Source organism: Schistocerca serialis, chromosome 4 (genome assembly GCF_023864345.2).
Source record: "Schistocerca serialis cubense isolate TAMUIC-IGC-003099 chromosome 4, iqSchSeri2.2, whole genome shotgun sequence".
NCBI classification, from domain to species: Eukaryota; Metazoa; Arthropoda; class Insecta; order Orthoptera; family Acrididae; genus Schistocerca; species Schistocerca serialis.
This window is the reverse complement of record NC_064641.1, coordinates 320,387,401-320,402,623: the sequence shown is the minus strand read 5'-3', so window position 1 is coordinate 320,402,623 and position 15,223 is coordinate 320,387,401. Positions and strand designations below refer to the sequence as shown.

Sequence of the window (15,223 nt, the reverse complement as noted above, 5' to 3'; positions counted from 1 at the left end):
AAATGTCCGACAGATGCGCTTGGCCTCCCAGGTCCCCAGACCTCAGTCCGTGCGATTATTGGCTTTAGGGTTACCTGAAGACGCAAGTGTATCGTGATCGACCGACATCTCTGGGGATGCTGAAAGACAACATCGGACGCCAATGCCTCACCATAACTCCGCACATGCTTTATAGTGCTGTTCACAACATTATTCATCGACTACAGCTATTGCTGAGGAACGATGGTGGACATATTGAGCATTTCCTGTAAAGAACATCATCTTTGCTTTGTCTTACTTTGTTATGCTAATTATTGCTATTCGGATCAGATGAAGCACCATCTGTCGGACATTTTTTGGACTTTTGTATTTTTATGGTTCTAATAAAACTCCATGTCATTCCAAGCATGTGTGTCAATTTGTACCTCTCTATCTACATTATTCCGTAATTTATTGAGTTTTCAAATTTGTACTGACTTTTTGATCACCCGGTATATACTGACAAGAAGAAGGGACAGGACGATAGGGCACCTATTAACCCATCAGGGATTAACTTCTGTGGTACCAGACGGAGGTGTAGACAGCAAAAACTGTAGAGGAGACAGAGATTTGAACACATCCAGCGTATAATTGAGGACGCAGTTTGCAAGGGATACTCTGAGATGAAGCGTTTGACTGAGGAGAGGAATTCGTCGCGGGCAGCATCAAATCAGTCAGAAGAATGACCACTCAAAATAAGAAAAAGGCAGCATTGCTTTTCTTAGATGAAGAGGTTGGCACAAGAGAGGAATTTATGGCTCGCTTCATGTAGTTAGCAAAATTTAAAAAAATAAATTAAAAAAATTAAAAAACCACGATGCAGAGCTCTTGGAGCGGCAGCTAATGACCCATGTAAGAAATCAATGCAAGCACGTAATCTGTATGAAAGCATTCCTGTGGTGTTTCCTAATCGGACCATACATTTGTGGTCTTGCAACAGCAGAAACAGATGTTACATCAACTCTAAAAGGAGAACGGCTCAGAGTTATGTAAGAATAAAAGAAAGTGTCAACATCAGAGTAAGAAAGGCTTGCGTTACAGGACACCACATTTGAAGAGGTAAATAATGTTATCTCGCACAGGTGAACCGCCGTGAGGTTACTGGGTCAGTAACGAGTGCCCCAAAACTCGTAAATGAAGGCCGCAGGGGAAGACACCGTAACATAAATGGACTGGTCGAGTGGCTGCCGGCACTCGCAGAGCGATGGCTGGAGTGGTGGGCCTTCTGCTGGTGGTGGGCGCGGCGGCCGGCGGCGCCGAGGCGGGCGCGCGCGTGGTGGGCGGGCAGGCGGCGGCCGTGGAGCGCTTCCCGTGGCAGGTGTCTCTGCAGCAGCGCGGCCGCCACCACTGCGGCGGCGCCCTGGTCAGGCCACAGTGGGCGCTGACGGCGGCGCACTGCGTCGCCTCCTACTTTGGGCTCGGCCTCAGCGTCCGCGCCGGCACCTCCACCAGGGGCAGCGGCGGCGTCGTGCGCGCCGCCTCCAGTGTCCACCCCCACCCCGGCTTCTCCTGGACCTCTTTCGACTGCGACGTCGGCCTCGTGAAGGTCGCGGACCCCTTTGTCTTCGGTGCAACAATTCAGGTAAACTGACCGTCACGTGCATCTTTCTCTGCGTATAAACAGGCGGGAAAAAGTCGCAACACCAAAAGGGAGTTGTGCGACATAAACGAAACTTGGTAGATGTGTTTTTTCATCAGAAACTTGATGTCACTTCCAATTCCGCGCCAATCGCACAACATTAGCGCTAGTAGCGCCACTATGAGCATGCAGATCAGGTTCACTTTAAATAACGCTATAACCATCGTGAGCGTTAATTATCTTTGAGACGGGACTTGGTGCTAGACGGGAGTTGATGCTAGTCACGAATGCCTTTAAGGCAACAGACACCATTATCAACACCTCGCTCAGTATTAATGAGGTCGTGTAATGCTATGATAAGCTAGCTGCTCCTTCTGCACTATTGCAAAAAGAATTGCCGAGAATATACTTACTGTACATCACTGCTATCAGCGGTGGTTACGAGTATGTACGGTCGTAAGAAGACCGGTCTCCGATTGGCCACGTGGCATTATCGCGAAGGAAGACCATCGTGTTCAGCGTATGGCTCTGTCGCATCACACCGCATCTGCAGCAGAGTCTGAGCAGAGTCTGAGCAGCAGTTGCACCAAAGTGACACAACGAAGTGTTGAAAATCGTTTACTTCTAGGACAGCCCCGAGCCGGACGCCGTGTAGAGTGCATTCCATTGATCCCAAACAACCGCTATTTGCGACTTCAGTGGAGTCAAGCGAGAGCTAATTGGATGATGATGATGTTTGGTTTGTGCGATTATCAGCGCCCGTACAAATTCCCAACCTTTGCACAGTCCAAACTCGCCACTTTCATGAACGATGATAAAATGAAGAGGACAACGTAAACACCCAATCATCTCGCGGCAGGTGAAAATCCCTGACCCCGCCGGGAATCGAGAACGCAGCCACGAGACCACGAGCTGCAGACATAGTTAATTGGAGGGCAGAGTAGAGGTCTGCTGCGTTTTCTGACGAAAACTAACTCTGCCTTGGTGCAATTTAGGGCCTTGTGTTGGTTAGTAGGCCAGCTGAGGGCCTGCAACCGGCGTGTTTGCGTATTAGACGTACTGGACCTACACCTGGAATTATGGTCTGGGGAGCGATTACGTATGACAGCAGAAGCACTCTTGTTGTTATCCCCCGCAAAGTGATTGCAAATTTGTACTTTAGGCTGGTGTTTCGACCTGCTGTGCTGCCAGCTTTCCAGGGGTGTTTCCAACAGGATAACGCTCGACCACATATCGCTGTTGTAACGAAACACGCTCTACGGAGTGTCGATATGTAAGCTTGGCCTCCTTGGTCACTGAATCTGCCTCGTGGACATCATCGTACAAAAACTCCAGCGTAATTAAGAAACTGTATTGACTGACCAAGTGCAACGGGCATGGAACTCCAACCCACTAAATGGCGTCCTGTATCTGAACAACACAGTGCATGCACGTTTGCATGCTTGCATTCAACATTCTAGTGGTAACAAGGATTGTTAATGTACCAACATTTCACACTTGTAATGGCTTATCTCGCGCGTACATTAACCTGTGATCTTGCAATGTTAGTCAATTTAATATGTTACCTGAGTGAAAGTATTCCTAAAATTTCCTTATTTTACATTAACTCCTATTTGATGTTGCGATGTTTTTCCGTCAGTACAGCTTACACGAGGGATTGTTATGAAGTCTTCATATTTTTTGTTTCGGTCACTTAGTTACTTACATGTTCCATAGATCATTTGAACGATTGTTTTATCTAAACGGTGTGGGACGAACCAGCTCACATTATATATGTGTATATTGAACACTGTTAAAATTAATGAACACATTATCATTTTATTTCTAATCATGAAAGTGAACAAAAATTTTTTGTACTAGTTATCAGTTTTTAACCAAAAATTCGTCAGTGGAATAGAAGGAATTGTTCAGGAGAAATAATATATTAGATTTAAAATTTTGCTTCGCTACCAGTCAGACTTTTATGTTATTGGGCTAGTAAACAAAAATTTGATTGCTACACTCTGAACTCCTCTCTCACCCACTGACAGCATTAACAATGCGTAATAAATGTCATTCCCCCTCTAATGTTGTAGGTATGTACTTTCTTTATAAGAAATTTCATTAGCTAAATTATGTGTTGCCACAGCGCATTTAAAATACCTACTTCCTTGAAGATTTACTGTACCTACATGACATCCGTGCAATCAGTAGCTTCTTTCCAAGCGATGAAAAGTGATTAAAATTATTCCGTAAGACATTATCGGATGCAAAAAATTATTCCGTAAGACATTATCGGATGCAAGTCTGCAAAAAATGTCAGGAGGCAGATATGTTCGTTTCCAGGATAAGCAAGAATGTGGATAGCAAAAGTAGCTGAACTTAATTGTTTGAGAAGCTCAGTAACATCCTTCTTCCAGCCCAAGTTTTCATCAATATGTACAGCCAAAAATGTGGAGCATTCTATTCGATTTACTGACTCCTACTCATGTGCTACATCAGTTATTGGTTTGACACTATTTGTTGTACATAAATGAACGTAGCGCGCTTTTTCAAAATTTAGGGAGATTCCGTTTTCAGGGAATAACTTAATAATGCTTTGGAAAATATCATTTAGCTTTCCCTCCCATGTGATTTTTTATAACACTGGTATCGTCTGCAAAAGTAGCAATTTGGCTTGCTGACTATTAAGTGGAAGGTCATTCACACTTATAAAGAATAGTGTAGGGACTCCATTTATGATTTTTTTCCAAGTTACAAAAATTTTCTACTTTCCCGACATTGTCTGAATTATTCAGCACGTTATTTTGTGTTCCCATTGAAAATATGATTCAAACAAGCTGTGTCTAACGCCACCAGTTCCATAAAACATGAGTTTTTCTAAGAGACTAACGTGATCTATATAATAAGATGCCTTGGAAACATCACAAAATATGCCAACTGGTGATATACGAGTATTGTTATTTCAGGCTTGTACTGTTTGAAGAGTGTACGTATAAGTAGCATTCTCAGTTGAGCAACCCTTCTTGAACCCAAACTATGAAATTCTAAGTAAGGGCTTTCCACTTAAGTGTTCGACTATTCTTGAGTACATTACATTCTCGAATACTTATGATAAAGATGTCAGTATGGAAACTGAATGATAACTGCATAAGTCTGTCTCGTTACCTTTTTTAGCAAACGGTTTAACAACTGCATATTTTTTAAACATTCTGCGTGGTGTCTGTTTGTTCTATATCGTGTCTCCATACCACTTTCGCGCAACGACGCTCTGTGCGTGTTTTTAAGGGAACTGACTAGTTTGAACCTGGGACCTGTTGCTGGTAAGGAGACGCCAGGCCACACATGACTTGTAGAATTCAGAAGAGTTCAGTGAGACTAGCGATGATATAACCAAATACTTAATGATTTCAGCGTCAGCTCCACTGCACTCCCTGTAAAAGAATCTTAATACTGACTAAATTTAGTGGAAGGGGTCCAAGGCTTTCCTATTTTTAGTTAGCTGGTAAAATAACGTCGAAAAAGCAGTTAAGTTTACCATTGGAAATTTTATTCTACTCACAAAACATTGTTTATAAATTGCACTATTGCTAAAAGGAAATGTTTTAATACAGGATGGTAAAAACCTTCTGCGTTCAACAAAAATGTGAACGAATATTCCCTGAATGTGTTTCCAAGTTATACAATGGATCGAAGGATGACCTATGCCATATCACATCTATAATCTAGGTATAAATTAAGTTTCACAAGAGAGAAAACTATCAAAATGGTCTACAGTGACACTCAATTATCTTTAATTACTTATCTAACTTGTCGTAAATTACAGTGGCTGATGTGGCTTCTCAATAACTATATAACAGAAAAATCATCGCGTTTCAGATTTTTACTTCAAGTGGCAAATGTGAACACCATGAGCTTTAATTGACGATCGACACTAGTATTACGCAAAAAGGGGGTGTAACAGATGAGACTTCTGCAGTTCTGAGTGAAGCTTTATGCGCTGTTATGCGGCATCGCGTGCGTTCATTACCTTGTCGGTGTTCGTCAGGGGGCGGCAGGCAGCACAGCTCCGCTCACCTCGCTGTCTCCGAAGCAACTCGCTTCTAACTTCTCCTTACTACAATTTACCGAAGTTGGTTTAAAAAAACTATCTGGCTGTGTTTTCATCTGACCAATCAGGGTCTCAATGTTAACCTTAAGCTCCGTCTACAAAAATTCTGTCTATCCAATGAGAAGCGTTATACTTTTCGTGGTGGGGCAATGTTTTTAAAGTTTGCAACGTAACAGAGACGCGAAAAAGTCTCACGCTAAAACTTGCAGCTGGTGTGGTCCTTTTAGCGTTATCGTAAGATCTATACTGTTCTTCTGGAGGGCTCTATCTTTTAACAAGGGCTGGGGGGTGGTCCTAACGTATCAGAGACGCGAAAAAGTCTCACGCTAAAACTTGCGGGTGGTGTAGCCCTTTTTGTGTTATCGTAAGATCTATACTGTTCTTCTGGAGGGCTCTAGCTTTTAACAAGGGCTGGGGGGGGGAGGGTCTCTGTTACATCGAGACGCGAAAAAGTCTCACGCTAAGACTTGCGGGTGGTGTGGTACTAGCAGTCAGCTGGCGACGTGGGTGTCCGTCCGTCCCTTATCGTAGGGCCTTCCAGCTTAACACGGTTCTACTCTCGGCTTCTGTTCTCGTTTCTCCCCTCGGAACTGCGTCTGTCTCACGGTGGGAAGGTATGACATGCATTTAGGCATTCTTGTGTTAGTCTGTGGTATTCCATTTGCTCACTCGTTACTCGTATTACTTTGGTTTATTTAATGTCACGATTTATTCGGACCTATGTGACATACTACTGGATTTGCTTATCATGTCAGGGTTTTCATGGAAGGTGTTGGATTTGCCTGACACCTTACAATTTTAACCTTTCTCGATAACTTTCATGTGAAGTGATTCATTGCATATATAAGATCGCTCCTTGTTATGTTGGGGCAACTTTTCGAAACGCTATGTGAAATCCTCCTCAGTCCGAAATGGGTTTTTGTCAGTCTTCTGACTGGTCTGGTGCGTCCCTCCACGAATTCCAATCTTGTGATAATTTCTTCATCTCACAATAGCACTGCTATCCAACGCCCTCTATTATTTGTTTGATGTATTCCAATCTCTGCCTTCTCCTACAGTTGTCACCCTCTACAGCTGCCACTAGTACCATGTAAGTTGTTCCCAGATCTCGTAACGTTTGTCCGATCATCCTCTTCCTTTCTGTTGTCAGTATTTTCCATTAGCTCCTTACTTCGCCGATACGGCGGAAAACCTCCTCATTCTTTATTTTATCAGTGCACATAACTGTGGCCATTCTTCCGTGCGCCACGACTCAAACATTAGTAATTCATAATCTAGATTAGATATTTTGTGGTTACATGAAGACAGTTTGATTTATTCTGTGGTATACATGGTTTAATTGCTAAATCACGAGCAAATGTTTTCCTGTTGTTAATTCTGACGTCATTTACGTGCCTAAACTCTCTGCCACAGCATTTATTTCCAAGGAAATGGAATCCCGCAACCGAGCGACCGCTACGGTCGCAGGTTCGAATCCTGCCTCGGCAATGAATGTGTGTGATGTCCTTAGGTTAGTCAGGTTTAACTAGTTCTAAGTTCTAGGCGACTGATGACCTCAGAAGTTAATTCGCATAGTACTCAGAGCCATTTTTTTTTTTTTTTTTTTTTTGGAATCCCGCAATAACAGACTCCTTAGGCATTGTTCAGACCGAGAATGACGAAGTTAAGGGTAGAGATTTTGTGAAGGAGATTAAGAGTGAGAGAGAATGAAAGAGAGAGAATGATAGAGCGAGGAGAGGAAGAAAGAAGAGAGAGAGAGAGAGAGAGAGAGAGAGAGAGAAAGGAGAAACAGAAATGGAGATGAATTTGGACTGATGGGAGGAAAATAAGAACAAACCAAAGAGAGAGCAGAATAAGAGGAGTGGACCTGAACAAAATTTACCAAATAATATTAACAGGACAGAAACCCGCCGTTGTCAAGGTACAGCTGCATAACGTCCGCCGATCAGTGGAGAGCTTTCGTAAGTGAAGACTCGTAAACAGCTGCTCGCAAGAATTTTTTAAGCTATGACAGTCATTCGTAATGTGCCGGGAATTTCCTAAACGGTGCAGTAGTCATTTCTTCGACAATGCCAGTTTTGTAGCAGTTGCAGGCAGGAATTTCGAGACTTTGTTGAAAACATGGGATTTAAGGTAAATGAGTGTTTATTTTTCATCTCCTTCTTCGTTAACTGATAGGCCTATACTCTGCTTGTTAGAATAAGATTGCATTCGCGCTCTCTTTACATTAGTAAAATTGTAGCATGTAACTGTTAAATTTAATAATTAATAACATGGCACTTTAAAAAGAACACAGGCCGGCTATGTTACTAAACTGTCGTTTGTGCAATACAGCTTACATATTAAGAGTATCAGGGTACTTTTAGCGACGTTGATTTATCTAGTAAACGCCACGCATAAATCGAGACTATTGTAGCCAGCTATGGCTAGGATTCTAATGTTTGCCTACTTTTGACTGTTATGGTGAAACAGAATCCTTCAGCCAGTTTAATTGGTAACTGTGTTGTTTATTATATCAGGTATTAGTTGGGTGAGTTAGTTTAAATGTGCACATTTCAACGTTCTCGCCGGACGTAGTTTTATGGCCCTTGTTAAACAACATTGCAATCCCTGTGTACTATCATCTGGAAAATTCCGCTCTATTCGACATCTCCTGCCCTGCTATGTCGTTGTTATCAGGTTATTTTTTGTGTACAATGTAAATAGAAACAGGGAGGAAGTGACAAATGCTCAGAAAAGGCAAGAGATAGAGGGGGGGGGGGGGAGATGTTGTAACAGGAGAAGTTCAGAGGTAACAATTCGTCTAAATAAACGGAGGAGTTTGAATGTACACGTGATTAAAATCATGTAAATAACAATTACTTGTGGACACAGCCTGAACAGCGTTCCATGCTGCTTGGCTCCAACGGTTATATGCCTGACTACCTGCCTAAATAACACTGAAATACTGAATATAGATATCAACATAGATATGAAGGAGTGCCTAATGGTATGCTAACTGTCATTATTGATTAACGACACCCGAAATGCTACTTTCGTGGCTGATAACGTTTCATCAAAATAGATCAGTACTACAGAGATTGCTTTCGCTAAGCTGTTCTTGGCTACCTCTCACTTCTGCTCATGATTATGACAGATGTCTTAATTCAACACAAGCAAAAGCATAGTCATACTTTCAGAACAAACACAAATGTAAAATCACAAAAGTATTTGTACAATTATTTACAAATAAGTTTCGTTCTCCTTTTCTTAAACTGCTATTTATGGATGTAGCTGGAGTGATCTTTTTAATGTGAAATTAAAAATGTTTAACCTCTTATAAATTTTAATTTTAATCTTAATAATGAGGAGCCTCAGTTGCACGTTTACCTAGAATTTACCTAGGTTTCAGCCGGGGTAACCCAGCCTTCTTCAGAATAACAGTATCTATCGTTTGTCCATAGTGGACATCGTCAAGCTAAAACTACAAATCCATAAATTATCGTCAGACTGTAAAACGTATCTGGCACTGCGTCGGATCCACTTCGCGACCGCGATGCGGCAGCCACTAGTGCAGTACAGCACTATGGACAGACGATAGATACTGTTATTCTGAAGAAGGTTGTCTTACCCCTACTGAAACCTAGGTAAATTCTAGGTAAACGGTGCGACTGAGGCTGTTCTTTATTAAAATTTAAATTAATATTTATACAGTTGCTGACAGGGCCGCGAAATGTTGAAGATCTTATAAATTTATCGAATGTTTTGGTCAAGCTAAATATAAAAGTTATGACCAGACAGAATCTGTCACGTGAAATGTCTACTGGGAGTTTACTACCGCTGTGTGAGATTGCATACAAGGTGTCCGGAAATGCCAGTTACTAACTTCTATGACTTGTAGAGGGCACTGAGTATATTATGGTTTCAATAGGAACCCATGTCAGGAAACGTACCGTTTACGTTCTACGACGGTTTCAGTTCAGGTGTATAGCGCGTCCACGTCTGCTAAGGGAAAGAGGAAAGAGTCAGTGTTGCTTGTCCTGGTGTGCAATATGGTAGAGAGGATGACGTGTACTGTATCAGATGGTCACCTAAGGTCACTTTACGACTGCCTTACTGCGAAACCTATTCAGTGCCTGTGCATTTCCGACACAGTAAAAATGCATCGGTACACGTTTTTGGAATACACAGACATGATTCTTACGCGCTGTGAAGCTCGAGGAAACGGTACAGGTGCCAGTCGGCTGTATCACGAACGTTTTCCGCAACGTAGCATGCCATCGCACATACAATTTGCCCAAGTTACGCGGTGGCTCCGAGAAACAGGTACCTTCACCGTGAGGAGAGAGGACTTCGCTGCTCCACGGCAACGCCGCACGCCCGAATCTGAAGGAAATGTACTGCATCGCCTTCATGAAAACCCATCAACGAGCACTCGAACAATTTTACGCGAAATGGGTGTTAATATCGCCTGGAACATTACCAGTTAAAAAGGATCCTCGCTACGGGTCCAGCCGATTTTCTACAACGTGTTGCCTACTGAACGTGTTTCCTGCACTGCTGCATCGCTACACCGCTGTGTCGATGCACCTCCGTTCCCACATCGAGTTCTGTTCACAGAAGAATATAATTTCACTAGAGATTTTGTTGTAAGTTCGCGAAACAACCATGTCTCGGCACACGAAAACCCTCGTGTCACGCATGGTCAGGGATTTTAGTATCGGTTTGGCATTAACGTTTGGCCATATATTCTGGATGGTCATGCGATTGAGTCGTACCTCCTTCCTGCATACTTGATCTCCCTGCAGAACGTATTGGATCTGTTCTTGAAAACTGTGTCACTGAATGTCCGTCAGCAAATATGGTCTCATCAGGATGGTGCACAACCTCACTTCTCACCTGCCGTTCAGAGAAACAGGCGATGTGGTGAATGCTGGACAGGCCGAAGTGGCCGTCGGGATCGCCAGATTTAACACCTATGGACTTCTTCTAGTAGGGTCCTACCCAATGTTTAATTTACGAGACTTGTGTAGAGACTGAGAAAGACCTGCTGGCAAGAGTTCTAACCGCTGCACTAGAAATTAAAAAGACACCAGGTGGGATGGAGAGTGTGTACCAGAATATGTTTCGTAGGTACAAAGTCTGAAAGAACGATGGTGGTCGTCTCATCGAACTGCTGTTGTAATGCATCAGTACCGTCCTGTACGCACAGTATGCTGGGTTCTTTTTTGTTTTGGAATTATGTAAATACTTAATGTTTAAGTCTTAATACAAACAAATGTGCTTAAGTAATGAATGGACGTTTCGTTATGTTTCCTTTCGAATTGTTACTTATAACTGTAGTGCGTCACGCCTAATTCAGTTCCTCAAGCAAAAGTAGATGAGTTAAACATCTGAACTGAAACCGTCATAGAACGGTAACTATGCGTTTCCGGAGATGGATTCCCATTCAAAATTTTAGGTACTCACTACCTTCTATAAGTCCTAGAAGTATATGTCATGTTGTTTGGCATGAATGTCACTGTGAAGTTCGCTGTCAATAAGTTAAATTATAAAGAAGTTGAAAGCAGTTTCCAATGATTTGACGCTCATCCTTCAGAACATCAAATTTCTCTTCAGCCAAACATTCGACGGCGAATAAGTCTGTGTTTGAATAAAAATTAATATAGCTTCATATTTAGGTTTGTAATTATTATTTTGAAATAACTAACGGAAAGTCAACATTCTTCTATGGTTACCTATATATATAGACTGCTGTATAACATTCGGTTTCAGTGTCGGAGATAATCGCTGCGTCTAAAGAAGTATCAATACGATTCCTCTTTGCCTCACCTGAAATTTAACAGCTGCTGCAGATGACGGCTGGAGTAGCTGTAGTGCGACAGATGTTCTGCAGTCCATACGAATCTCCTAATATGAGGACATGCTATTTCCTAAATGAACACATTAACACCAGAAATGTTAATAACACCAAGCACCGCTCTACAACACCGTCTGACTGATAAACTCTTTAAACCTCGTTAGGAAGGATATTGGAATGGGATGTGCTGGCATGATCTACGAAAACGTTTTTAATGCACAACAATGGATAGTCACGTAATGACGGATATGAGTAGTGTAGGGACACATTATAATGAATAACTTTGGCTTCACAGTAAATAGCAGTTAATTCATTCACAGTCTCTTTCGCAGACACAAATGCTCGATAACTTTTTTTACAAAAGGAATCACATTTTCATTGTAATTTTAGGGTCACTCATTAACTTATGTGAAATAATGCCTTTGTCTCCTTCGTACACAGTCCATGCAGGTATAACAGATATACTCTTTCTTGTAATGAAAACTACGTATGATCCCCTTCTTATGATGTGTTGAAATCTTCGGTCGTCGTTTGTCTTCTGTGCATATATTTTCAATATATTTCAGTCTTGCGTCTTGTCTCCTGAATCTTCTCTCTTATATTCTTGTTTCTAGAGTCTTCTATGTTGATAATTTCAAACATCGTTACCTCTTCCGGTAACCTGGTGATTCCTTGCGAAATGGTGTCGTAATAAGTGTCTAGGAACATCCTCACTTGTTCGTCTCTGCACTCAAAAATTGATTTCACTGTCACACTACTCTCACTGTTCCATTTTACACCATCCGACTGATGCCACAAAGAATTACTGATTCCTGCAAAAATACAAGTCCTTTCCCACTATTAAACCGACATGGGCCTACCGTCAGTCTTTACGCTTCAGCATCCTAATTTCACCTGGTGTTCTTCATTTCTTGGTTCCGTCTTAAGAAAATTACAGATGTTAAGATATATACGGTACACATATCACATAAAACATGGGACACAACATTGGCGTGACGTTTTCATTACATATGAGTAGAGGCGTACACACACAAATATATAAAGAACAGAAATTTGTTTATGTGACACAGGTTTGACGGAAATACACGGTAGTGATTAGCTGTGGAGGACACCTCCGTCGTACGCTGTTCGGTGTGAAATTCCTACGAGAGAAAAGTGATATCATGTAGTTATTCCGGTAACTGTTGCTACATATTAAGTCTGCAATATGTAGTTGATTTTTGGTATCGTCATTTCATCGTCGTCTTGTTGGTCTGGGAAGATAATCCGGTGAAAATGGACTTGTTAACTGCCTCCAGAACAGCTCAGTGTTACACAAAGTAAGGGTTACCTTGCATACCACTTGATCCATCTCTGCCTTGCTGAAGAAGGAAAATCGCATATATATATATCAAACGCAACGAACTGAAAGGAACTTGCAGAAGTACTGAAAAACACTCTGAAACTTGGCAAACTCCCAAGAAAGAGAAAACACAGATGGTGGAACAGCCCATGTGATCAAGCAACAGAAGAAAGAATACAAGCTTGGAAAACTTTCAGTAGTAATAAAACTACAGAAAAATGACAGGAATTTTTGAGAATACAGAAGAGTTCATCCAAGGCAATTTGAAGAGAAAAACGTATATATTATATAAGCCGGCTTAAAGAAATTGAACAAGACTTTATCAAGAACAACACCAGAAACTCTTACAAAATTTTCAGAGAAAACCTAATAGGCTATTAACCACCTAATCTGTGCTTTCGCTGGCTTGATGTATCACTGGAAACCAACCCTAAAAAGAACTGTCAAATTTTAGCTAAATATTTTCACTCACTTCTCAACTACAAGCCTCCGACAGAACAACTAGATTTCGAAAAACCCACATTCAGTCCCGATTCAAATCCACCATCAATTAAAGAGGTAAATTAAATGAAATAATCAATTCTTTGAAGAACAAAAGTCTCCAGGGGAATACGGAATCATAGCAGAAGTACGTAAATTAAATGACTATAATCACAAGCAACCCACAGAATCATATCAAACTTTTGGGAAACTGAACAAATACCTCGAGAGAGGAAATGTGCATTAATTCTCCCTCTCCACAAAAAAGGTGCAAAAACCGATCCAAATGATTACAGGGAGAATTTCGCTGCTCCCTGTAACACAAAAAATTCTTTCAAAGGCCCTTTTTAAACAGATTTGAAAAATCAGCGGACCAGTTAATAGGGGAGTATCAGACAGGGTTTCGCAAAGGTCGATCTTGCATCGTACAGATATCAAACATAAAAACAATTTTGCAAATGAGAAGATGTAGAAATAATGTGGTAACTTTTCTCGATTTTAAAAAGGCCTACGATTCAATACATAGACAAACATTATTCCACAGGTTAGAGGAGTTCAGGATTTACAGGAAAACAAGGTCAATTATTCAATAGACATCAACAGATACAGCCTCAAAAGTTAAATTCATGGGAGAAATATCAGAAGCATTTCACATCCATACTGGTGTTCGCCAAGGAGATGGAATGTCCCCCCTACTATTCAACATGATTCTGCAAAAATTGTGAGGACATGAGAAAAGGAAATAAAAGGAATTCAGCTTGGGATTTAAAAGGGGCAGAGAATGAGGGTTAAGTGTCCGGCTTTCGCGGACGATCTTGCCATTCTAACGAACAATAGAGAGGAAGCCAAACTTGCATTGGAGAAACTATACCAAATCTCACAGAAAACTGGGCTACAAATCTCTTACGAGAAAATACAGTACATGGAAAACAAACCTGCATATAATCTCCTTGTTACTACTCAATACGGGAAAGTGGCACAAGTTTCCCACTTCAGATACCTGAGAGTGATAATCCTACCATCAGGACTGAACTCAATAGCCAATAAAGACAGAATCTCCTGATTACAAAAAGCATATAAGCTCACTTGGAATCACTATAATAAGAAATCTATTTCTGTCAATGCGAAACTAAGGCATTACAACACAGTAGTCCTACCAGTAGCACATTATGCTGCAAAAACTACAGTGATTCGTGGTCACACGAAGTTCAGAGAGACTGAAAAGCAGGAAAGAAAAATTCTGAGGAAAATACATGGAGCAGTGTTTCGGGGAGGAATTTGGATGAAGAGGCCAACTAGAGATATTTACAAAGACATAGAAACAATAACAGACACTATTAGAAAGAGGCTTAACATCACACCGACGACACCGTCATTGCAAACGAAGCAAAAGCTGTGATTGGGGAAGGATGAGGAAAACACCAGCTGCTCCTTTTCAAAGAAACTATTCCGGTATATCCCTTAAGTAGTTTGGTGAAGCCATGGAAAAAGTAATTTGGCTGCCCGCCGGGTGTGTCTGTCAGTGTCTTTGCCAAAACAAGTCCGGTGCTTTGCCACCGCACCATCTCGACTGGTTTAAGCTAGGAGTGGCCCAGATTTTAGCTCGCGGGCTGTGCCATGGCACGAGCGCCATAGCGCTCAGCTTCGCCGCGCGTTTCCCCCAACACCAAGCCAATCTGTCTGAGTGGGAGAAGGGGTTAAAGGGGGAACTGCGTACTTTTAAGTGGCAGTGCAGTCGCATACGACTCCGTTTTATATTTCACATGTCTCAACAACACAGATCACAGGCTAACAAACTTTCAGCATTATTTAGTTACTTTTGGTGCGCTGAAAACATTATTTTTAACTGGTACAAACTGTCGGCATACGGACAGA

At 41.7% G+C, this 15,223-nt stretch overlaps 1 protein-coding gene across 1 annotated transcript in view; it reads left to right on the top strand.

The window, feature by feature from the left end:
- Positions 1-1,291: 1,291 nt before the first annotated feature.
- The window catches only part of LOC126474429 (trypsin-1-like), a gene marked incomplete at its 5' end in the record, with an annotated part of 66,452 nt that continues 52,520 nt past the window's right edge, over positions 1,292-15,223 (top strand). Inside the window, one exon of the mRNA XM_050101900.1 lies at positions 1,292-1,600. Within this exon, the coding sequence (XP_049957857.1) occupies positions 1,292-1,600 (309 nt within the window). The remainder of the gene's footprint in view (positions 1,601-15,223) is intronic.